Here is a 27222-nt window from a genome sequence, read left to right as displayed (position 1 = left end):
GTAACAATGTTATTTATTATTTTTGTATGAAATCCCTGCCCTAAAGACATACAGATAGAGTTACCTATAGAAGTTTAGTGTTATTCCGCGTAATACATCTTTTTTTTTTTATATTTTAAAATGGTACGATGAGTCTATCATTAAATATTAACTTATAATCGTCGCCCATAAATAGTGCCAATTAAGTATAGCCCAAAGACAATTTAGCCACCGATCTACTAGAGAGTGCATGGTACTCTTTTAGATTAGCATCTACCTCATGGGCTTGAAAATTCTGTGGGCCTAAAAATGATGCATTCATTTTTTTCAAATTTTATGTAGAGACAAGGCTTACATTCTTTTTTATTTTTAATTTTGTCTACATTATACTGACATTAATAGAATACATAAAAATGTAATCTAATGATGTCTTCTATTAATTACCGACTCTAGTTCTTTGAACGAGAGCAGATTAATTATTTTTTGAGATAAAAATATGAATCTAAAGAAATATTTTCTTTACCCCTGCATTCGTTTCAAACAAGCTTCCCGTACCGAGTATTTACGCTTGCACTATGCAACGTATCGTTCCTCATAATATTCCTTTGTTCACACTTTTATTCTTAGATACATATTAATATTGTAAATGTGAAAGTAACTCTGTCTGTATGTAGCTCTTTCACGACCAAACCGCTGCACCGATTTGATGAAATTTGGAGAAAACATAAAATCCAAAAAAGGGCCTATGTCCTTATTGCCTATGTACTTTATTGCCTGACACATGAAAACCAACACCCTAAACGACTATTACTAGTGATACGTAAGTGCTTACAAAAGCCTACTTGAATAAAGTATATTTTGATTTTGACGCTCCGTGGATGACCCACGACGACCATGGTGGGTGAAGCAACGCAATGGTTCACTCATCAGCGTAACAGGTCTTCTTCTTAATACAAATACTTTTCTAAGACACGTTCCTAGCATGTTCATGATTTGAGACGGTATAGCGGTTAGACCCTTATACTCATACTATAGTCGAGCCAAATTTAAAATATTTACATCATGCATTTATTATACATAGTTACGTTTGGTTATTTATTTATCCAGATTTAAAACTAATACTATCTATTTGACCGATTATTAAAAAACTTCTATATTACTTTAGTTTATACATCAAGACAGAGTTACTTTCACGTATAAAATATTAATATAGATCAACTGAAACTATCATCGGTTCGGAATGTAGATTCCACCGAAAGTAGCATACAAGAAAATCAGTAGTTACTCTTTTTTAACATTTAAAAGTTAAATACAATTGTAAAGTATGCGCATGTAACATATTCTACCTGGAAGTCAATAAAGAAGTCTGACCGTGCAGTTCTTGAGGTCCTAGTTTGAAATGGGGTGCTTCAGGATTATCAAAAATACAAGTCAGGATTTAGGAAGTTGACAGTGTGTTAGCGCATTAAGAGGTGTACGTTACCTCGCGTCGATCGCGTCGTAGTGACGTAACAGAGAATGCACCTGTACTTGCACAAACACTTGTACTCTATAATGTTTGTTGCTCTATTGCTAATATTTACATATCCAGAATCACTTTAAACAATCATAATATTTTATTAATGCTCTGTATAGTGAACCAATGCGAAATCATATTTAAAAATAAAATACGCCTAAACACAGATTAAGCAATTTATATAATATATAAAATGGTTAAGTGTGAATATGAATATATGTAGGTCATTTTTATTATTCTACTTTTTCGATTTATTAGAAATGTAAAACGCGGACAATACAAAAACAATCGTATATATTTTATACTCATAATTATTGTCTTTATAAATGTTTCCCGTAAGGATTGTCTATAGCGCGCAAAATGCTGACGGAAGTGGTTATTTATATACAGAGACGGTCACCGAACGGATTTAAAAACGAAAATAGTTCTTTGACGAGCGGTGACGTTGAAATGGTATGGCGTTACGATATTGATGAGATGATAATCTAAACAACAATAATATTTTTCCACCACAAAATAGTAATAAAGAAATACAAACGTTTTTCTTTTTATGAAAACAATAAAAATAGAGATAAACAATCATTCCAAATCTTCGAACAAAAATAATGCTTGTATCTGTAGGTATTCTACGTTCATCCAGCGTTGGTGCGATTGTGTTGAAATTTTAAAGTTTATATATTTACACTTTTTGTTTTGACTTTTGACACAGTGCGTAGAAATGCAAAGTGTTTGCATATTCACCTCCCAAATAATAATGTTCGAAGTTACGCTTCAGTATTGACTCTGAATAAAATCCAATACCTAGCCTTGGAGAGTGAATCCAATGCAAAATCATCCATAAAAATAAAAATATGCCTGAACACACAATAAATATAATGTATTACGTAGACGAAATTATTAAAAATGTAAGAACGTTTTCAATTGTATTATATTGCAACTTAGTATATAAATAAATAATTATGAAAGAGAATGTGCACATTGTTGCATATGTGTAGGTCATTTTTGTTACTCAAATTACTTTTTTGATACACTAGAAATTTATAAGCGCAGACAATACAAAACGATCGGACAATACCAATTGTTATACACACACGTGCATGATAAAGTAATGTTAATATTATATGCTATCTTTCATACTTATTTCAATTTCACAAACGCATTTTATAAATAATCTACCATACCTTTATTTGATATAAAATATCGGGCATAAGCAGTTCATATGTCTACGTACGATTTCATTTCGATAACAATTGCGTAAGATTAAATATTGGGAATTAATAAAATAATATCCAAACCTATCAATGATATCTATAAATCTAAACAGATTAATAAACTGTGTCATGAAATATTTTATTTCGTTTTAATAACAATCAACATATTACAAGTACCTAATGTTGATTAAGTTTTGTACTTTGTATGAATACATGTTCCGGTAGGAATAATGAGTGACCCAGTGTAATTACTACTCAAAGATCATATCTACAAATATCTTGTTAGCCTGCGAAATGACGGTGTATTAAACGATTTATATTTCCTAAAGTGGTAATTTCGATTGTCGAGACTACTCAGCTGAAGGTAAGCATTCTCAAGTAAAAACAAAGAAAATTCTAGTTCCACGAATAACATTGTAAGTAAGAAACTTGGGATGATTTGTAATTTGATTGGTTATTATCAGTAAATGACTTTTAGGTAGGGCCACTTCTGGGTAGAGGCACTTAAAGATCTCTAGTTTTTCTATTAAGATTTTTTCTTAAAGAAGTTAAGATTAAAATTGCTTACTCTCCTGTGCCTCGGGAAGAACCTAAATCACTGGTTCTGCGTCTGCCCGATCTCCGCTCGTGTCGAATCGTGAGGCTGAGGGATTAAAGAGTGTGTAGTTTGAGACATAACATTGTATAATATTGTATCTCCTTTGCATTTTGGTAGTATCAGTTGAGATTGGTCGCTGTAATTGAAATTGGTATGTTGAGCTATTATGTAAGAACAAATCCAAAACTCACCTCTGAGCTGTAAAATGGCAAAAAGTGGTTTTTGAAATAAACTCTTTAAATGAGTATAAACATTTGAAGCAAACACATTCTTAAATATACAGAGCTGAAATTATTAATTTAATCTACGTATTTTCAATGTATTCATATCTTTATTCAAAACCATAACAAGTCTATGTGTTCAGTTGCAGTATAAATTTTCTTTAGATTTATATGAAATATTAATATTAAGTTATACTAGCAAAACTGGGCGTATGTTGTTCTATATGATACTAAGCGATTGTAAGGGTAGTTATTGACCTATCTAATTACGAAGGCGCACCCCATCCCGTTAAATTGGTATTACTTCTTCCAAGACGTCTTAGTGTGCGTAAGCGTAAAGTGAGTAAAGGTATATAGTTTATAATATTTATAAAGTTTATTTTATTACAACTTCGATAATTTAATATAGAGAGGCGCAATGCTTGATTGAGCAAATTTATGGTTAATAATTTTGTAACTTAGTAAAATATAACTAGGTAAATTGTAGGTAGTGTAAAATAGAAGAATATAAGCGATTTGTAAATGTAATGCTTCGTTCATAGATATGTTATAATTGTCTAACAAGATATGACGATCTAACTAAACTAATAGTCATAGCGATCGTTTGAACGGTACAGAAATTAACGCGCAATGCCATCTGGCGGTGAGTTCCAGTAAAGTAGTTGGTACAAAACACGAAAAATACACATACTAACTTTCATCGTAATTGGTCAAAATATGTTATAATAATTAATCTAAAATAGGAAGCCCATATAATATAATTTTATCGTATCGCTTTGAATATTATAAAGGTTGCAGGGAGTGCACTTTGCCCGTAATTATATTTCCTGAACCGTGGAGTATTACATTAAAGGAGTCCTTCAATAAAAATGTTCTTAGTTTATCTAACTAATAAATAAAATCAATATATATTTATCATTTCATATCATTATGTAAATACAATGAATGTAAAATCAATTCACGTGTTTTGAGGCATATTGAAGTCTGTTCTTTGATCGAGACCTTCATCTCTTGAACTTGTTTCCAAGGCCTCGTCTTTTAAGCTTAGATGCACGTTTTGGTTTTCTATTGTGTCGCATGTGTCTTGGTCTGCTCGGATATATTCAAAATAATTCTAAAATATCTACTAAAGCTTTGTTTGTTTTAACCTTATTAATAAATCATTCTGTGATAATTTTATTTATTTCGTAAATTTGAATTGTTACTCTATATAGAGTTCAAATCATAATTATATTATTATGTAAGTTTAAAGCTAAATGTTTTAAATTGGTACGGTTGATGTGTTGCTATTTCAAAAAAATCATCTACATACAATAATATTACAATGCAAATTAAATTCGTCAAGTAATTCTAATATCTGTTGTTGGTTGACGATTAAAATTTGCATTTATATATGATTCGTGGCCTCTGAAAATAAAAAAAAAACTAACCAACAACGTTACGTCATAAAACAAAAAAGCCTATATAACGAGTAAATGATAAGTTTAGTTTAGCCGACTGTTATCAAAACAAACAGAATTGTCGCTATGTGTATTTTTAAACGAAAACGGCCTTTTTTATTATCTGTTGTAAAATGTCATGTTGACAGTTTGATTGTGTGTAATGTTTACGACTACTGTGATACGATAAACGCGATATATTATTTATTCCGCCATAGTGTGTGGTTAATTTTATTAGTTCAACTAGCTGGTAGTTCTTCGGCTTTGATATATTACATCTGTTGTTATTATATTGTTTAGGATGCGTTATAACATCGTACATCAAGACCAGTTACTGTTATTGAAAGGTGTGATATAAATTATTCTTTTTATATTTAATGTATACAAACTCAAATATATGGCGCAATAAAAATATTAGACGTGGCTTTATAGAATTTTTTTCAAAATGCTGAAGTTGTAAGTATAAAATGTATAAATTTCGTATTTGGGGCCATAGATCTACTACCAGTTTCCGTGTTATGTCACGACTCTTGTCTTTGAAGGTTAATACATGTGTCTGATATTACAATTAATATAACCTCGGCGACAATCTCATTACCGGAAGGAGGAAGATCCTTTTATTTTTTTAATTATATCACTTGTTTACCGTGAAAACTGTAATCAACTTAAACATGTGTCAAATTTCTTATTAATTTACGTACCTAAAAGTACAAGTACTCACTAAGAGGAACATTAAATAAAGATCAATTCTTGCGTCCTAACTACGCTATAGCCATGCGGTCGTACGGTTTGCAATAGCAGTATTTATAATTTGTACAATGTTCAACAATGTAATAAGAATGCTTCACATTTCGCTAGTTATTCTGAGATAACACTATAATGTTTTTGTATTTTAATCTGCACACCATGTGCATCCTAGTGCTCCTTCCACAATTAAATTGTCGTTTGTCCGAATACACCAAACTTAACATATTTGAACAGAATATATATTAAAAAATGAAATTGTTTATATTTACACTGAATACACGCTCGTGTGTGATTTTGATTGTTATTATAGATTAAGTTACTGACACTGAGTTCGTGATATAATTGGATCAGGTGCAGACTATATTTAGCTTAGTGAAATATACACATAAGAGTAGTAGAGTATCGGGTACGATGTAGTCGCGTCTCCCCAGTACAGCGGGGTGGGCGTAGGCCGGCCGGTGTGGAACGCCAAACGGTGGCAGTGCGCGGACGCCGATGCGGGCGCGCCGAGTGGCAAGCGTGGCTTGTTTCAAGTTCGTCGCGACTCGCAACGAGTGCGTATCGGGCGCGGTGAGGCGCATCGGCTGTGGCCCGCGCACTCGAGTATTATAATTAGCAGTGAGCCGTGGGAGGCGCGGCGGGCCGCACCGAGTGGCGGCGGGCGATGCGCCGCCCGTGCCCTGCGCATGCTGCGCCTACACTACTTCTCGGACAATCCTGCTCTCGCCGTCGAAGACGACGAGGAGTCCGTCTACTCTATCGAGCTTATCAAAGAGTTCGAGGCAGTCGGCCGAGCGTGGAAAGCGTTTCTTGCCGACTGGTTACTAAAAGGTGTCGGCTTGTTTACATCTCCCACGCTTAGTCTGCGTCTTGTCATTTACACGCGCGGCTTGACGTTTTCAGCTTCAGTAATGCATAAACATTTTTAGTTTGTGTTTATTAGTATCACTTAATAATGAAAAGCACTTTCAAGTCCCGAAATGAAAGTATTCTTGCAATTACTTAACATAATTGTGGTAAAGCACGGGTTTTTAATTTTAAACAAAGAGAACAAAGACACAAAAGGTGTTTATTTCAAATTATTTTTGACGCGTATGCCGAATGAACATCAATAATAATATTAAATATCTTCTTAAGCAATTTCACACTAAGACAAGACTTCACCTTGACAGATCAGTGTTATATTATCTTTGGGGCAATTCGAAACTGATGTCTTACACTGTTTACACGATCCCGATATTGTCAAGTCGTATGTGTTTTGTATTTTGTTATCGTGCATTGCTTAACTATAAAACCATTTGAGTTTATTTTCAATACTAACCCAGGATTTGTTAGGTAGTAAATAAATTATTAATTGCAATATTTAGACGTTCACTGCAACCTAATAAATAATTATAAATACATTTGTTGCTTTGGTTATCCTTGTGCACAAATTTATGGATTCATAAGCCAACTAACTATAAATAATTTTAGCTGTACTATTTCCGCTCCTCGGATATGTATCACCTAGATTTAATGTTACGTCACACGAGGTTCTAGATGACGTTATTGTGACCTTAGCGTCGATGAGCTTGCTTTAGATATTGAATGAAATAAATAAACAAACAAACGATTATGTCGTGACCACTAATAAGTCTTGTCGAAATGCCAAAGATTTCTCCCAATTTTTATCTTTACGCGTTGTCATGAAACATAAAGATTATGAAGATATTAAACCTTATTTACTTCCGTATAAAAAAAAATTATATAACAGGTAAGAGATGGAATCAGGCTTACTTACTTTAGTTGAAATCTATACCGTCTATGCGTTATCCATGAAATAATTCAACAAACAAGTCGAACCAAAAGAAGACTGTAATATTAATATAATTGAACAACACGATGCGATACAGATACAAGAACTTTAACTTGAACTTGGTCAAGAGTCAAGACCAAAGAAAACTTCCACTGAAACCGTTATGAATGCCTTATGGAACACACACGATTTACAAGTGGCGTGCTTTGAAAAAGATCGAGAAAGGTATGAATATCACCGCTTTTCAGGGCAGACGATTGATGACAACGCCATGTCAAATAAAAAAAAAATTAATAAAATATTGTTCAAAGTTACCTGAATAGGAAACAGTACATGTTTTTGTATGATATACAATTATGAAGATAGACAACATAATAAACTTGGCATAACAACACCCTGTTGAAGATGGAGAGACTCTGTCTGGATTGTTTACGTCGCATTAAAAGCAACACCAAATTATCATTTGTCATCAAGTAATTTCTTGAGTGTGAAGATGCTAAACAGATTTGGTGCGGTTTGTTACTGTCAATTAGACGTAAGCTCAGTAGATTGATTCTGAGCCTATGCAAGTTTCTGTTAATGGTACATACACTCCCAAAAAATCGATAAGATGAGGGTGATTTTTTTTAACTTCGAGTATTCTTTAAGACGACAAAGTCGAGGACTACTCCAACCCATTTCGATTGGAAATATGTATTTGAAGGTTAGAAAACTTATCCTGATTTTCTTTATGTATTGAAGTGGAAGGTGATACTTGAAAAGAAAAAAATAGTGTACAGTGCTGAAAAAAATATCTTTTGTTTTGAAAATTTTCCGCTTTGTAACTTTTATTTATTTACAAGTGGATTATAATCGTACCAAATTAATATTAACTTCAAAATTTGTTTGGTTTCACGAAAAATTCGTAATATTGATAGGTAACTTTGAATGCTATATTAGTCTACAGTTTCGGGAGAGTTATTTAGTATGTCATTATATTGCATATTTGCAGTGACACAAATGTGCCAGGCGCATATGTAGTGAACTTTAACCGATGCACCAAAACTTTGTTTATGAGATTTGTTTTTCTCCAAAATGTCTATAAAAAGTTCAATTTATTAATAAGTCGACACAAATAATATTTACAATGCTTTCTCTATGATCCAAAACATTAATTTTAAACATGCTTATATACCTTTAATAATATAACGAGATATTTAAAATTAACTCGTATAAAAGTCCGTATCGCGTTTTATAGGATGAATTAGCACGGGCGACCATATTGTTTCTTCATATATCGCAATAGGTCGGAAAAATCGAGATATGCACTTATCCATACTAATTAGTTACAAATAAATAAAGGTAGTTGAAATAACACCTAACGTATGTCTTAAAATGTATATGTTTAATTCATACATCGGGTTATGTTAAAACACTGTACGGCTGTTGATATTACATCGCGTGAAGATTTCTGACATAGTACCAGTACCATCTACATACATATGTATATTAATGTATAGTTCATCAACGGTCGTGAAGGTAGCGTGGGAAACATTAGGTAATTATTAACTAAATGATCCACTGCAACGCAAGCCGGTCCTCATCTAGTAACTTTATATTTTTAAGGAGATATATATATACATAAATAAGAAATTGTTACCTAGTTTTTGTTTCATATTTCAATTACTTTGTCCGTTTGTTCCGTTTGTACGTTCTTGTATTTTTCCGCCTAGGTATATTGAAATACAATTATAGCTGCGTGGACATATGAGTCTGGTACATTAGAAATGGTCTATTAGCTACTAACAGTCATGCTCAATGTTAATCGAATTCAAATATTAGAATTTTAATCTTAAATAACAATAATAAAGCTTCAAAATATTCGTTTGATTGAATAATATATATCAAGAATGATTCTAATTGGCTTCACATTATCACATAATTTACTGTTAGATACTTATGTACGAACCAACGCTATAATTTATGAACTAACGATTTGTATGAGAGAATTTTTGTGGGCTGTCCTACAATTAGCAATGCCAATGTTCTCATTATAAAGTCATTTAAGATAATTAACTAACGGATCTGTCAAGTTGTTGACAGTTGTCCAACGTGTTAGTGCTCGTGCTTTGAGCTCCATTGATTGACTGATTAATTAAACTTTAACCCATATAAGACATTATTTATTGAATGGTTCCTTACCACATAAATAGATCGCAATTTCTGTGCTTGAAACAGATTAACGATTTTGTTGACGACTTTAAGAGTTGGAACGCTTTTCGGCTTTACCTTTAAATGATTTCTTATGGTGTCTTTTTTTCAATATATTTAAACTGCATACTTGTGCAATGTTTAAATAGCCATTTTAAGCATTGTACGAGTACAGAGTTAGTAAGAGGCTTGTGCATCTGATTTGATTTCCCGACTACCTCAACTTCTTTTAATGTGCTAGAATAGATAATTTATCCTGTAGGTTACATACTAGAACTATAAAGAAAAAATAATAAGAGATATTGAATCTATATTCCTTAAGGTAACTAATGAGCCTTGTGCAGGTGTCAAATATTCACCTCACATAATGGCTACGTAATTCTCGTTATCTGCACGAGTGGTTTTTGTTATAGTATATTGTTCCGGCGGCATAATATGACGCTAGGGGTCTCACGAACCAGATTATGTACACTGTAAAGGGAATTACTTGGAGAACGTTGCGAGGGTGTGTTATTATAAAAACGTGCTTCCATTGGGTTAACCATTGTTGACAAGATACAAAAGCGATAGGCCATATGAGAGTGTATAATCAATGCAAGGCCAATAGCTGGTTTATAATTAAGGTATGGACTGCACTTTACGTAGTATTCACATTTTTTTTTTATAATAATTATAATATTTCTATGTTTTTCTTCAGTCATGCAATATAGTTACCTTTTTTGCAGTATTTTTTTTTCAATCGAGAAAATGTTTATATTGTTAGCAAAATTTTGTTAGAAGTGTGAGTTTTTTAAGCTCAGGTTTATTTTTTTCGGATAGAAATCCAATTTAATTTAAATTTCGTTGGTGCAACGGAATAACAAGGAAATTAAATTAATTAATTTACCGCACGGCGAAGTCGAATATAGCGTTAACGATGTTTTGGTTAGTTCAATTAAAATTTCTGAACGAAATTTTGCGATAGTAAAATGCTCGTCGGATCGGAAAATAATTGTTTTTAGATTTTAAAACTTGTAATCTACCTGAAAATATATCTTGATGAGTTTGTGTGTTGCATTTTTGTTTTGGTTCAGATGAAGCATAATTATGTTATTTGTTTACCACTGCTACGATACGCTGGTGCGCTGGAATAAGAAGGAAAATTTTTAATTAAAAGTTATTTCTCAAGACGGATTGACGATGAAGTATCTTTCGGGTTTCATTATTATTTTGGTGTACCTTGTTTGAGTACATATTTGTTTTGAATAAGTTTTTGAGGTACGCGAGCGTTTCTACAACAAATATTCAACTAGTACGTAGTGGGTTGTTTCGACGAACGGGTAAAAAGATTCATATTACTAGGATCTATTCATGTACGCTATTACGTATATACAACATATTATTGCAATGTTTATCAGTTTGCGTAACAATTTATATAGCATGGTAGTTTTTAAATCTATAATAATTAATTATTAATTGGCAAACTGAACTCATTTCTAAAAAACACTATTGATTTTTTCTACCAAGAAAGCTACATTATCTCTGACTGTCACAGAGGGTTATAAAGTATATTAATATCTTATAGTTTTCTTTCATAATAAATGTCTAATCTTTTTTTTAAATATAGGCATATTGGGTTATTTGATTAAATAGTTTATTAATATTTAAGTAAATGTAAAATATTTTCATAAAATGATTCATCTACGCATAAAACGATTTATTTGATTTATTTATTTGCAGTGAACACATTCGATCACGACATTAAGTGCCATAAAATGTAACTATATTTACGACACATGAAAATAATCGTTTTTTAAGATGAAACGGATACATTAACGATATCAAAGTGTATGTAAGAACTCGTAAATAAGATAAATAAAACTAAGCAGTTTACACGTAGTTTTATCGCACATCTTTCAGTTAACGAAATCTGCAATAGTTACCTTCTAAGTAAACTGTCAAAAAGTTAATGATTGGATGGACTTACATTGGTACTTTTTACGAATTATAATTATGTGGAGATTTTAATAACATTTAAACTATTTATAACTATATGTTTATTTTTTGTTATGAAATAATTTTATAAATTTAATCAAAATACATACTTTCAGTATTAAATCGTTATCAAGTAATTAGTATACGATTACTCTGAAACACGTACCATGAAAATAATTTGTTGTTTCCTATTTTTCTAAATTATTAGTATCATTAAAATAGGTCGTGAATGTCGCTGTCAAAGCGAACATAAGTCCGCTTCAGTACACATTGATAATGCGGAGAAGGCTCGTCTGACTGAACTAATGTTAACTTTGAAGTTTATTGAATATCAGCACAAGAAAATAATTTCAAAATAATCCTTATTGTTACTTAATTAAACCTTAATAAGTTGCTTTAAATTTAGCCTGTTAACAGAACCGATAGACATTATGTATGCTGTTCGACTGCGATTTTTACGAATGGGTTTGGACGCTTATGAATTACAGTTTGTAGACCTATTTTCTATACGTAAACAGAACAAATGCTAGTTTCATAATATATATTTAATTAAACTAGTAGGATACACAATGGTATGTAACTTGAAACGTCTCTATGATAATAAAATTCGTAAATATAAGAAAATGTATCGTATATAACCAATATCGTCTCTTAATATTTTTCATGAGAATACCTGAAGGTATCCTTTTAGTATGATTGAAAATCATATATCCAAATATAAAGCAAATATATATAATTCCATTAAAATATTACAGTAAATAATTATCTGAGTAGATGTTAAATAATTATTTGATACGTTTTAAAACAGAATATAGAATTATATAAAATTTAATTGCGATCATATTTAGTGGTCGGTACAAGTAGTGTTATTAAAATAATTCTTTGAAATGTTTTGCGTAATAACGTTTATGTTCATATGTTTGTTAGAGTATTTTCTGTGTAGGCATCTGTCGTAATCTAAGATGTTATTTCCTGGCCTGTACTTCCTCGTCACATTAAAATTGAGGAAAAAACAAAGCTGTCAGTTATTGAGCTACATATTTAATGTATTTTTACAATATTTATCTTTCATTGCTTTAAATTTCTGTAAATATACAAAAGCGAAGATATTATTATTATTACGATAAAAAAAAATTTCAACATTATAGCTTTATAAACTATATTTTGATATTTAATTATTATAGAAAACAACCTAATTACGAATATTTTACATTTGTAGTAACGGCCAAATTTGTTTTACCAGCACACTGTTCTGACATAAAATTTTTGACTTTCATTTATTTTTAAAGATGATAAAGAAAAAATATGCATTGCTAGAATTTAGTTTTGTTGTTACCTTAAAGCAGTTAAAAAGTAAGAGAGAAACTGAAATGCCTTTATCGCAATTGAATAAATGTTTTAACATTATCTTTAAATATTTTATTTCGCTTAGTTGTACTAAGTGTATTAATATTTTGTAATGATTTTATTTCATTTTACTTATGTTCATTATATTTATCGTTTTTCAGAGGAAGATGAGTCGCAGATATTCGTGAAGTTTTTCAAGTTCCACAAATGCTACGATCTCATCCCAACGTCCGCTAAGCTGGTGGTCTTCGACACCCAGTTGCTCGTGAAGAAGGCTTTCTTCGCTCTAGTTTATAACGGTCAGTGAGATTTAATGCAGATTGTTTATACGAATGCGATTTAATGTTTGGCAACATTGTTTTGTGTTTGTTTAAGTGATGTTTGATATAATGTAGCGACTTAAAAATATTTATAATAGTACAGCTTACTTGCGAGCTCGTAGGGTAGCTATCTGAGAGGGTTGATCTGGCCCGACTTTGCGTGGATACGTGTATGATATAATGTTATGGTTTTTCAAAGCAATATGATTTATTTGACTTGGTCATTTATTTAGATTGAAAATTAAAAGATTAAAATATTTTGTGTTTAAGTTTTAATCAGTTCGTGGTTTTTTATTTGATTGGATTTGTGTTACTTATTTCTCAACGAGGATATGAAGTAAAAACTGTTATAATAGGACGATGTCAGTTCTTAAAACTTAGGTTGAAAGTTCTTTAAAAGATATAATATATAAAATAATAATTAAGAAAATAATGAAAGCGATTTGAAATAAATTTCAAATACACCAAATTAATTATCGAGTGATACGAACTGTGATTACGACTGTTTAACGAAATGTATGATCTGTATTGAAATAGGTCGAGCTTGACGTCATATATATTAAGAAATTCGTTTCGGAGCGATGTTTATTTATATTTTGCGGACGTATCAATTTATTTTACTATAAAAATTAATCCGGTAAATATTTACACATACAGTTGTTAGAAATATTTATATATGGTAACATATATTTAGTTGATAAGAAGCTTATAGTTGTATTCTCCACACTTGTAACACTTTAGAGACGTATCAAATACGATAGACTTGAATTGAAATGTACCCGTCGGTGTAACTTATCCATCACATCCATAGGGAATTTGTATTCTTCGAAACTGGATCCAAGAATCTCAAGTACCTATACGTAATCTTTTTATAAGAAATATACAACAAAGTAAGTGAGAGACGTCTGGTTCTAGACTGTACAGGCTCTTTTAAGAAAATATTTTTTATATCAGTTCTAAGCAAAGCTAAATTTATTTTGTTTATTTGTTCCAAGCAGTAAACATAAAGTTAGAGGAAATTAATAGATTTTATTGGAAACCTAATTCTTTTTAAACGCGTAATCAAATAAGAAATGAAGACGTAAATCAACTTCCAACTTTTATACATTTCCTTGAAGTTTGTGCAGAGAATATATTTCGTCGAAAGTTCAGTGGTATTCATATGTGATTTTATATTCGGACGGCGTTAGTATAAATTTTACGACAATGACGGATCAATTTATACAGGAACACATATTTTCTTTGAATTAAAACGGTCTTAAATGTTAACAAAAAAACGGGGCCATGACTTGTCACGACTAAACTAAATAAAAAGTTTAATAAGTATTTTATTCCGATTCCGTTTCTCAGGAATGGAATGCATATTTAATGTTCTTTTACTTCACTTAATAGATTATGACTTTTAATGCCATAATATCTTCACTCAATTTAAGAAATTTTTAATTTTCTTTTCATGCCATAATATAACACCTTGAAAAAATAATTAACCTCAAAATCTGACGAAGTAGCGTCTTAAAGTTTGGGCTAAAAATTAAATCTCATGTAATCTCTGTCTCTTTTTAAATTTGGAAGCACATAAATGTCGCTTTCATGAATAATTATCCTCGTCGTGTTTCCTTGATGGCTTTTGTTCGCCTTTTAAGACTGTAATGGAAGCGTGGAAATCAAAGTGCATACTTATTTTAACATATAACATATTTTAATAGAGGCCAAATCGTAGTAGCTCCTAAGGTGGTTAAATATCACATACAAAAATGTTGATTACTGTTCTCTGGTGGTAGAAAATGTGAGGAGTGGGCGGTACTCCAAAAGCCCTATCACCAAGTAAATACATTAATTGTTCACATGTCAAAATTATCATGTACGATTCTCGAAATGGTGAAATTCGGACAGTCCATCTTATTCACATGTCTCACCCAAGTAATTAAATTAACCTTTTAATTAACAGCTAAGTCTTTTTATATAAGGTGGCGTTAAATACGACATATTATATTGTATTTTTTTTTATTGGTAGGATTTCTCCTCGAACTAATTTTGTGACTGTGAATAATGATATAGTTGATGTAGCTGGCTGTAAGCGGTCGTCAAATGCTCGAGTCTTCTTCAATCAATTTACAGCCGTGCTTAAACAGCCATGCCAATAACGCAGACATAATAAACTTGAGGTTTATCTTATTAATTGCAGTTTTAGGGAATTTTCATCCGTCCAGAACATTGTGTTAGAGCGATATAGATCTTATTCAATATAGTAGTTTTCTTCGAGGTAGACGGCCAGGCATTTCGTACGATATAACAATATTCATATTTTCACTCAGATTGCTTCAATTTTAAATCATATTTGATTAATGCAAATTTAAGGAGCGATAATTAATATTCGTATTTTAAATATTTATCATTTAAGTTTTAAAATATAAAATACGTTATTTGATGAAAATTGGCGTGTTAATATTTATCCTCATGTCAAAGTTAATTAAATTTAATATCAAAGTGTATAATTTCATGGATATATTTGTTTTTCATATAAATAAACTCGGCAAATATTAAACTTCGTATCTCCGCTTGCGTTTAATTTTAAATTAAATGTTAATTATTTTATGCTTTAATAATGAAGCTAAACATACAAATGGTCGAATCAGCGATGCTTTTATTGCGAATGAATTTATTTATTAAATGATATTTTATACGGCGCTGTATATAAATTATGACAGAGCGAATTTATTTTCATTTGTGAATTATATTTAAAGCTATGCGAAAGGTATACAAGACGAGTTATCTTATGGTTTATGTTGTCACAGCTCTCATTCGATCTCATCGTACGCTGACTCCGTAAGAAACAATACGCCAGTTCCCGTGGAATTTAAGGTGTTCGTCGTTCCATACTATTTTATACAATATGTGTTGGCTTTATAGGCTAAGTATCTGAAAAAAGAATAAAAATCAATAAACATTGATTTTTATATGAAAAAAGAAACATGGAACATTATTCTAATATATGTACTTCTGTCTTGTTGCCAATTTTCTTGGAAGTTTTTACAAATGATAAATAATAAACTGATATTGCTTTTGGTTTAAATATTTCAATTATTATTTTACTATTTCAATATTTAAATTGCATTCTCCACTGCTCTTTTTAAAGGTTGGTATTGTTTCTTACGGTGTTGCAATAAAATGATTTTGTAATAATAATCCATTTTATTTTATTTGTCTCGTGGAAAGACAAACCTTTTTTGAAATATTGCGATTATGTTTTTTTTTACAGTGGAGATTGGCAATGGCTGAATTCTACATTACATTGTAAATTTTATGAAATAAATTATTAAAATCTAAGAGAAACATTCAGATATATTTCATCAAAACCGTGTCCTCATTTACATCTTTACATTATACGAATGTTCTAAGCGAAGCCCGTCTTTCCTTGTTTTCTATGTACAAACAGGGTTGATAAAAATAAATATCATTTTGTTTCTTATAAAAAATATCAAATTAAAAAAAAACTATATATTTCTTTTTATATTGATTTACGTATTTTAGTGGCATTTACCGTCGTCTTGCCTAATAATCATTAAAGAAATATAGATTTCTTAATGGATTTTAGGTATATTGATCAGTTTTAATTAAAAAGACATTTGTCAGTAGGCCTGAAGAATCTAGAATTTCCACGTTATACGGTTGTCAATAAATATTTAGTTTGTTTAGGAAATGCGAGTTTGGATAAGAAAAAATATATTTATCTAACACTATTACGGTCTCATTCGTAAACAAGAATTAATTATTTATTTGTTACTTTATATAATGTAATATTCCGAGCTAAAAGGTTCTCTTTCTCTAATATTACTTTATACGTCTTATGATATATTCTTTATGGTTTATGGCTGCATAATGCGATTATGAGAGGCAATATGCCACGGGATTACGAAAAACCATCTCGGCTACAATTGAACGATCGGATATGCAAAATACATTAACTGATTAAATTCCTTTAATGTAAGCCATATGAAAACTCCTTTGATACTTTATACAATAGAAGTAAAATCTAGCAAAGAGTGTCATGGTTATTAGTTGAACGGTATTGAAGTTTATGTATGTGTTACGATTGTGAGCTACAATAAAGTGGATAAATATGTGTGTCAACTTTTATGGCCATCGGTCGAACCGTGTCCAAGTATCTCAACACATATATACCTCATATATTAATAACGTAAGTCAATTTTTGCCCCAGTTTTATGGGACGATAGCTGCACATAAAGATCGGTTATGGCCTTATTTTGAAGAGCTTCAACCTTGGATGTACAGAAAATTAAATAACATTCTTGATTGTAAAATACAATTATAAAACATTAATTTCAGAGACAGAAAAAACAAAACAAATGAAAAACGTGCGAACAGATAACGTCTGTTTACAATGGTATTAAAGCAAAATAAATTCTTTCCGATTTTTCGAAGTTTGTAAAAATCAGTTGAATAAATTGCGAAGTTTCGCGTGTGACTCAATAGTATATTTTAACTACCATCGGATAATTGCAAAAAAAAAATCCAATCTGTTATCGAAAAACGCTAACTTTTAAGGTACACATATCACGAAATAAAATCCATGCAATCAAATATTTATCTTGAATAGTGAGAATCGATAAGCGTCGCGATTACATAACTAGTGTCATAAATTTCGTTTCCATAGAGCGTTAAAATACGATATCGAAACATTGATATTTTGATCGTGAGTTCAGTACATTCAAGTAAAAAAGTTTTTTTTACGCTATATTAATCCGTTCCTTTGTCCATGACATTTGAGCAGGACTGTAGGAAACTGTTGTGCCATTTGTTACGATAAATAAATACAATCAGATCAAGTTTTAATAGATAGCTACATTCGCTCTGATAAAACTAAGGTAGTAACTTAAATACTGACCTATATAATTTGGTAAGTAACTTAAATACTGACCTATATAATTTGGTACTATTCTAAAAAGGCAAAGACAAAAAGCCTTAGGACCTTTTTCTCTAGTGTTTGTCAAGCAATGGTTTTGTACCTCTCGGCGAGTTTAAGTGTTATCAAACAAAAAAGAAAGAATCGAAATCGAACGAAATATACAATTTTTTTTTTATATTTTCCATAATAATAATTGAATTATCGATATACGATGGTCGAATTATCAGTCATTAAACGAAGCTAGTACATTTAATTCAATTTTATACTGTTCTTATACCACCAATGCCCCACCAATCACGGTTACTAAATGTTCTATCTCTTATTTTTCGATATAATACCGTCTCATTCGCACAAAACAGTCCTAATTTCAAAATGGGATGATATGTAAGGGGTGACTTATTCAGTATTAAGTTCGAGTATCAGAATAACGATATTCGCAAGATGAGGTTAAATAAAATATTAATTTTTCCCTTCACTACTACATAATATTATAGAATATTTACATTCAATATTTGTCTCCGAGCTCACTATTTACATTTTGCAATACGTGCGATGTTGTTTTGTTGTTTTTCTCCAGTAAAACAACATTGTAACATTCGTAATCCTTAGAGTAAATAATTCATATTCCGATAACCTAATTAGTAGCTGTTTTAAATAATTGTACGGCTTCGTTTCATTCGTAATATATAATTATAACTTAATTAAATTAAGTGTTTGTAGTTTTTTTTTTATATTTATTTTAAACGACCTTCTTTAAAGATAATAATGACACGTAGATATGTAAATTAATTAATATTAAACTAGCAACTTGGCCCGGCTTCGTACGCCTGCAATATATTAATAAAGAAAATGAAATTGCCAAAAGTATATTAACTGGGTATATTTTTTTATTTTATTTGATATAAATAGGATCGTTTTATTTTATTGGTCACATAACGTCGTAAATATGTGTGTTACTGCGTTATACATATATGTACGTGTGTATTTATGTTTTTACACCGCTGCTAAAGTCGCTTGGTATCAAAACACATCATACAAAACACTGTTCATAATATTTGTTCGAGTGATAAGTACGAGTTTACGTTCATGTTCGTTACTGCATTAACGTCATACTTATAAGTTATTGGTTTTGATTAGAAATTAGTTCTTATTGTATCGTTGCCACTTGATGCTAAGTTGTCATTACTGACGTTGAGGCCATACCAAAATTTAAGCATTCTCTTCATCGCCAATGCGCTACGTTCCATGGGAACTAAGATGTTAGGACCCTTGAATAGTTCACTCAATATTTAACTCGGAACACAACAATACTTACAATAAATATTTAATATATTAGTGAGTGCCATCTAGGCAGGCTTGTAAAAAGTAAAATCCGAAATGGTAATTAGTTTAACAATATTTCGTCTTCTTCTTTCGAATATCAAATCAAAGAATACAGAAAGAGATAAAATCACTACGTAACTAAAATACTAGTTAAACAACGTATACATTCGTCTCTATTATAAATTCTATCGAATATTCAAACTAAACGTGTCTGTCATTGAACTCTACCAACAAATGTTTTATGTTAATAATTTGAATAGTTTAAAATTGTCGCTTTTCTTGATGTCACGCTGTTTAAAGCGACAAAAAAAATTATACCTAATGTCAAACGAAAAAATATACAATAGAATGAAGGAATTGATACAATGTTATACGTTTTCTTTTATGCATTTGGCTTTTGGGTTACGTAACACTGTATATTGTTAGTTGTTACACAATAACTTCCATTCGGGTCGTGTATGGTATTTATTTTTCGCTGAGTCTAATATAACAACTGGACAATTTTATTAACACACATTCAAAACGCATTCCGTACAATAATATGAAGACAAGCTTGCAAAATTGTAAAAATGAAGTCATTGCAACTTCTTGTATGTTACGATTCTTATACCAGTGTCACGTGTACTGATGTTATTTTTTTTTTTAATTATATATATCAGAAACAGTAATATGTTATTGAATATTTGTTCTCAGGTGTTCGCGCCGCACCGCTATGGGATTCACAGAGGCAGAGGTTCGTGGGAATGCTCACGATCACGGACTTCATAAAGATCCTGCAAATGTATTACACGAGTCCCAACGTGACCATGGATGAGCTGGAGGAGCACCGTCTGGAGACGTGGCGACGTAGGTTTTCAATACTATTAATAGTATTATATATATGTAGCTTTCCAATCACATATGATATAGTAATAATGAGACAAATTCTATTTGCGCGTTTTGAACTCAAACACTTAAGTGTACTAATACAAAAGTGTCATAACCAAAAAGTCTAGCGGCAATAATTGTCATAAAATGACTTCTGTATGCTTTAAGAATTCCCGTTTCATTTTTTTTTTAAATATGCATCCATTTTGTTACAAGCTCGCAATGAGTATTCGCACGCTCTTATTACAAACTCTTCCGGTCCTATTTACGTAATACGATATATAGAAGAATGCTCGACCGGCGACGTCAAACCGATGCGTCTGCAATATCAAGTCTTACCCAATCTTTATGACCTTAAGTCTTTACGGAGTCATTGATATTCTGATACTCATGGCAATAGATCGAAGATTATACATTACGATTGTAAATAGTATGGGGAACAGTCCATGCTCATATTATTATCATAGAAGTTAGGCGAGTAAATTTTAAATCGTGTAATATTTCTGACTTCAAAAGAATACAACAATGCTGATTTTGACTTTCGAATTTAAACTTACTTTAAATTTTATCACAGCTCTCGAACAGATGTTAGCAATAAACATGTAATGGCAATAACATTACGTAAGTTGTTATGCAATAATATTTTGCTCGGATCGCATTGTCGATCGCACCTAACCTTTGTTTTTCCTCAATACGTTGTGGTACAATGTATTATTTTGCTGCGTGGACTAGAGCATTGACCGCGGACGACTTGCTTCATCGTTATTTAAAAATAATAAATCTTGCACACAAGAGCGACTTAAAGGCGATATCAAATGCGGTTAGTTGGACGGTGATGTCAATTGTTCCAAGTCATAGAACGCATGATTATTAGAGAAATCATTTTTATAGAGACATCAACCATGTTTAACTACAAATATACATAATTATAAAGTTATAACATTATTTTGAAGTATTTTTTTATAACATATTTTCATTCAAATTTAATTTGTGTTTTGTAGATTGGAACGTTTCTGCACAGAACGCTCGAATTTAATCTTCAAAAAATGCTTGTATGAGACTACATCAATCAATTTAAGATAAACTTTGAGTTTTAGTAACAAGAGTGTTACGTGAAAAACGTAGAATTATGACTCTAGGTACTCCAAACACCACTTATAATTATACCACGAATAATATAATTTATTTGACGAATTTGTCATAATTGCAGTGCTCATAGAATAAGTACATTGTATATGAATATAATGATTAAAAGCAGTACATTTATATTCTTTAATATTATAGTAATATATACAAAAGCATGAGCGTTGCAATAAAATTAATGCAACTACAATATACTTGAAATAGGTGACAACAAAATGATTTGTCGCCGTAATTTGAGCAAGCGGAAACATGGATTAAAATAAAATACATATATTTATAAGTTGTCATTTTTCGTGATATTAAATTGTTGTTAATTAATTCATTAATAAATTAGCTAGAAAAGTTTAGTTCGGTAGTTATCTATATATAATATATATAATATGATTGACATTCTATTTACGGGATCTAAGCATCTATTCCGAGTTTTCTTAAAGAAGCATCGTGATATTGTATTATTTTTAACACGTACCGTTTCTTTTAATTTATTCGTTCGTTTTCGTTCAGTATTATAAAGCTGAAGAGTTAGTTAGTTATTTTAATCTTACGATCTACCAGTCCGATTTAACCCATGGTTGCGAAGTAAGCAACACGAAATCGTACGCGTTGATATTAAACATTCTTCAACGTTCAATTAGTATCAAAAGATCAAAGTAAAGTAAAAGTAAAGTAACGGCCTGTAAATTTCCCACTGCTGGGATAAGACCTCCTCTTCCATTATGGAAAGGGTTTGGAACATATTCCACCACGCTGTTCCAATACGGGTTGTTGGAATTCACATGTGGCAGAATTTCGATGAAATTAGACACATGCAGCTTTCCTCACGATGTTCTCCTTGGCCGCCGAGCACGAGATGAATTATAAACACAAATTAAGTACATATATATATAGTGGTGCTTGCCTGGGTTTGAACCCACAATCATCGATTAAGATACACCACTGGGCCATCTCAGCTTATAATTAAAAGATCTATACATTCCTAATATTACATTCTAAAAGTTCATTTTCGTCCTGGGTTTTAAAATTAAAATACAGCACAAACTGTATTGTTATCAATCAATGATATTATAAAACGACGCATGTGTAGGTATTAGAGATACGGAGATAGATAACTCCAAATCTAAACATTCACTCGGTGGTAGGACCCGTGTGGGTTCCAGCCAGTCATCAAATATTATACCTCCGAGTAGCGATATTTAGTATTATTGTATTCCGGTTTGAGGGGTGAGTGAGCACATAACTACTGGTACAGCGGACATAACATCCCAGTTTCCAAGGATGTAAGGAAATCGTTAATGTGCCAACGTATTACTCTTACTTAACTTCCCCTGGATCGTTTGGCTGTTTGTCTAACTATCTATTGATAAAAACCGCATCAAAATGCCATGTGTAATTTTAAAGACCTAAGCGTATATAGGGATAGACAGCGGTAAGCAAAGATACGATGATGTGTTAATTTTTGTTTTTCGAATGTTTCCAGAGGTGCTGAAGGGATCCGTAATGCCGCTGGTGTCTATCGGTCCCGATTCCTCCTTGTTTGACGCGATCAAGATGCTCATCACGAACCGCATACATCGGCTGCCGGTCATCGACCCCGATACCGGCAACGTCCTTTATATACTCACTCATAAAAGGATACTCAGATTTCTCTTCCTTTATGTAAGTTTGGTTTTTTCTATGTCTTATTTAATTTTAGAATATACTGTCCTATCTATGGAAAGATAGATTTTTTACCTGAAGAAGGGATGTCGATGTAATTTTCAAACTCCGCTGAAGTCACATGTGTTTTTTATTTTATATTTAAAACGATTTTTAAAGTGAACTGTAAGATGTTCTGAAATAATATTATAAGTTAAATAGAATTCCTAATTGCTTCGCACTCATCTCGCAAATAGATCGTCCGGTCGGTCTATTCTGAAGGTAAATTATTCGTAAATGACTAAGACGAGATTGACGAAGTGCCCTCCACAGTCAAGACAATGAATATGACCCTCGATCTAATTTGTATATGATCCAGCTCTGATTGGCAATTTAGCTTTATGAGATGCCCAGCGTTGTTGTCAAAGGGGTGAGTGATGCGAGGCTGAAAATAATTTATCGTTTTTTCTTTTAATCCTATAATATCAGATATTATTTAATTTTCTTGTATTATTTTTAATTGTAACTACAATGAAAGGTGTAGTTTGAACATGAAACTATAATTAACGCTTGATTTATTAATTACACGGGCCTTTATTTTACGTCCGATATTTTCATATTAATTTAGAATATACGTTCAACGTACCAGGTAAGTATATAAGTTCAATAAAAAGAATACAATATTTATAACATATTAATAGCACTCTTGCGGAGCGTAAGCAAATATAAAAAAAAATAGCGAACTTTGGCAACAACCGTGGGATTTATATATAACGTATTAAACACGGCATATCTAAAAAAAAGACCTTAACGCTGGCAACGTTTTCAGTTTTATTGTTTAGAATTTTTTATTATATTATTAATAAACTCACAATATAGTTTTATTAAGTTGAATAATTTTGCAACTTATGTAATCCATCCACGATGAAATAATAATATAATATTCCGGGTGAGTGAGTCAGCATAATTATTGGTACAGCGGACATAACATCTCAGTTTCTAAGGATGTAAGGAATTGTTAATGTGTCAACGTATATGAAATTATATATTATAATAAATTGTTGTTTCAGATAAACGAGCTCCCAAAGCCATCCTACTTGCAATGCAAGTTGCGCGATGTTCGCATCGGGACCCTGAAGGACATAGAAACAGCTACCGAGGACACTTCGATCATCGAAGCGTTGAGGAAGTTCGTCAACCGACGGGTTTCAGCTCTGCCCCTCATCGACACCGAAGGCCGTCTCAAGGACATTTATGCTAAATTTGACGTCATTGTAAGTTCACAATGGGAAAACCGCCGTATAGTTTGATACTATACAGTGGTTCGATATGACTACACAATCAAAACTTATTTCATAAATGAGACCTGCTGTAATTAGAAGTAGATTTTTATAAGTGACTGAAGTCTGAGAGCCGACATGACCCATTGGTTAGAACGCGTGCATCTTAACGGATGATTGCGGGTTCAAACCCAGGCAAGCGCCACTATGTGTTCTTGTGTGCTTAATTTGTGTTTATAAATCATCTCGTGCTCGGCGGTGAAGAAAAACATCGCGAGGAAACCTGCAAGTGTTTAATTTCATAGAAATTATGTCACATGTATGTTTCACCAATCCGCATTGGAACAGAGCGTGGAATGTGTTTCAAACCTTCTCCTCAAAAGGATAGGAAACCTTGGCCTGTAGTGGGAAATTTACAGGCTGTTGTTGCTGTTGTTGACTAAAGTCTACTAACAGCATTTTAAATATTTTTTGCAGAATTTTATTAATAATAATGACGATATTTTCAGAATTTGGCCGCTGAGAAGACTTACAATAACCTGGACGTTTCACTGAAGAAAGCAAATGAACACCGCAACGAATGGTTCGAAGGAGTTCAGAAATGCAATCTCGATGAAACATTATACGAGGTCATGGAAAGGATCGTACGCGCTGAGGTATGATTCTTTTTATATATACATATGTTTATCAGCTGTTACCTGCGGCTTTTCTCGCGTATAAAATTAATTTATATAAAAAATAAACTTAAAATATTACATTGTTGTAAGACCTCTTTGTTTACAACACTTTTTTCCAATACGTCCTTTCTCAGGCTCTAGGCTATTTGTGTACGAAATTTCATTTAAATCGATTTAGTAGTTTACGCGTGAAAGCGAGACAGACAGTTACTTTCGCGTTAATAATATTAGAATGGATTGATTATAATAAACCTTTCCTTTCTAAATAGGATAGGACCATATATATATATTTAAAAATGTATGATATATTCTTAATTTATTATTCCTAGTCTTCCGGTATGGTAGACTGGCATTTGACACAGTAAAAAATGTGCTAATGTTTAAAAAGTTCTTCGATCTTAATGATTGATGATATGAATGTAAATTCCAGGTGCATCGTTTGGTGGTTGTCGACGAGGAGGACAAAGTGATCGGTATAATATCGCTGTCCGACTTACTCATGTATCTCGTACTGCGTCCGACCGGCGACTGCGAGGGCTCCAGTCTGCGCAACGAGCACGGCCCCATAGAGGAAAAGGACGAGACTCAGAGTTCAGAGGACAGAGACAACGATGGGAATACTCCGAACAACTCAGACGCTAAAGACTGCGAAGGCCAGTAAATGTGACCGAGTGACCGTGTGCGTAGCGTAAGATTTGTCCTAGTGTAAGCGACGAGCGTGGCTCTATTCACAGACGGTTGTGATTTAAAACGAAAAATATATAAACAGTTCAGATCGAATGAATCTAAGCAACATTTATTATAATCTATGTCTAATATTCTTGCTGGTTAATGTTATAGTAACAATGATTTCGTCCCGTTACCGGTCAACTGTCTACTTATTCCACTTTAATTATATAATATTTATTTGCATAATTATGTATAATTATAATAAAATTCTTAATGTCGAAAGCCACACAATTAAATATAAGATTATCTTATTAATGTCCGTATTTATAGAATCCAAAGTGAATTTTCTTTTAAGTTCGTTATACATTAAATAAACAATTTCATAATAATGTTATAATTGATTTTTAGATGACTTGTATATTTTGGGGAGTCCATATTTGTTTTCTGTAGTTAATTCTTCTTATGCCAAACATATTTTTTTTTGTATGAGATAATTTTCTAAATATTATTTGTACAGATTGACACATGTTGGTGTATGTACTCGTAGACGTCGTCGCTGCGAACATTTTTTAACTTTATAGACTAGGTTTACCTTAATAGACTATGGGAAAATGATTAATTGTTTTGGCGGATTTTTTTCGAAAAATCTATGATTATTAAATTGCATGTGAATGTCAGTTCACTATTTTATCGTAATAGTGAAACGCAACAATTATTATTAACAATCTCCTTGACATTATAACTCTTAGCTATAAGTTTGTATACATTGCAAAATTCCTGTTGACAATACTTTTATTGCTCATGTATCGAAATTTTCAAACGCTCCAAACACTTATTAATTTAATTATGTTCGATATATCACAAGAGATTTTAATTAAATCGTTAAAATGAATAAATTTATTAAGGAACAAATGTATGTTCTGGAATGAATAATCTTAATTTACATTCTAATTGTGATGAACTCGCGTGTTTATCGAGGTGTAAACCAGACCTAAAATATTTATTCCTGACAATCTCAAAAACGTCGATCTTCATTTCTCAATTGAACCACTTTGAAAAACACGAGCGATCATCGCACTGTGCTTGTTTCTCTGTATAATCCTTTTTCTAATCGTTCCTAAATCTATTACCAAACAAATAAAAGATACGCATGTTGTTTTGGAGCTGACGTGCGCTGCAAGTATTATGAAATGTGTTATTAATTTATGTGTAGTTTAGTGAATAGTAATAACTCTAGAAATATTTGTAATAAATGTTGTATTAATATAGTAAATTAACATTGTAGCGGTATTCTGTAATGGCGATGAAATCGGCAATTTTAAAACTATTCAAATGTAGGACGTATCTACATTACAATAAAATAA

General features: G+C 31.7%; 1 protein-coding gene across 6 annotated transcripts in view; it reads left to right on the top strand.

Moving 5' to 3' along the window:
• Window positions 1-26769, top strand: part of LOC124543216 — a 70614-nt gene extending 43845 nt beyond the window's left edge. For all 6 annotated transcript variants that reach the window (XM_047121339.1, XM_047121342.1, XM_047121343.1 and 3 more), the window contains exons 11-16: window positions 13179-13316; window positions 20281-20433; window positions 23075-23253; window positions 24303-24506; window positions 25022-25168; window positions 25620-26769. In XM_047121339.1, the coding sequence (XP_046977295.1) occupies window positions 13179-13316; window positions 20281-20433; window positions 23075-23253; window positions 24303-24506; window positions 25022-25168; window positions 25620-25850 (1052 nt within the window). In that variant the 3' untranslated portion in view covers window positions 25851-26769. The remainder of the gene's footprint in view (window positions 1-13178; window positions 13317-20280; window positions 20434-23074; window positions 23254-24302; window positions 24507-25021; window positions 25169-25619) is intronic.
• The last annotated feature ends 453 nt before the right edge of the window (window positions 26770-27222 follow it).

Source organism: Vanessa cardui, chromosome Z (assembly GCF_905220365.1).
Source record: "Vanessa cardui chromosome Z, ilVanCard2.1, whole genome shotgun sequence".
NCBI lineage: Eukaryota > Metazoa > Arthropoda > Insecta > Lepidoptera > Nymphalidae > Vanessa > Vanessa cardui.
Note: the sequence above shows the minus strand (reverse complement) of the source record. Positions and strands in the feature narration are given on the sequence as shown.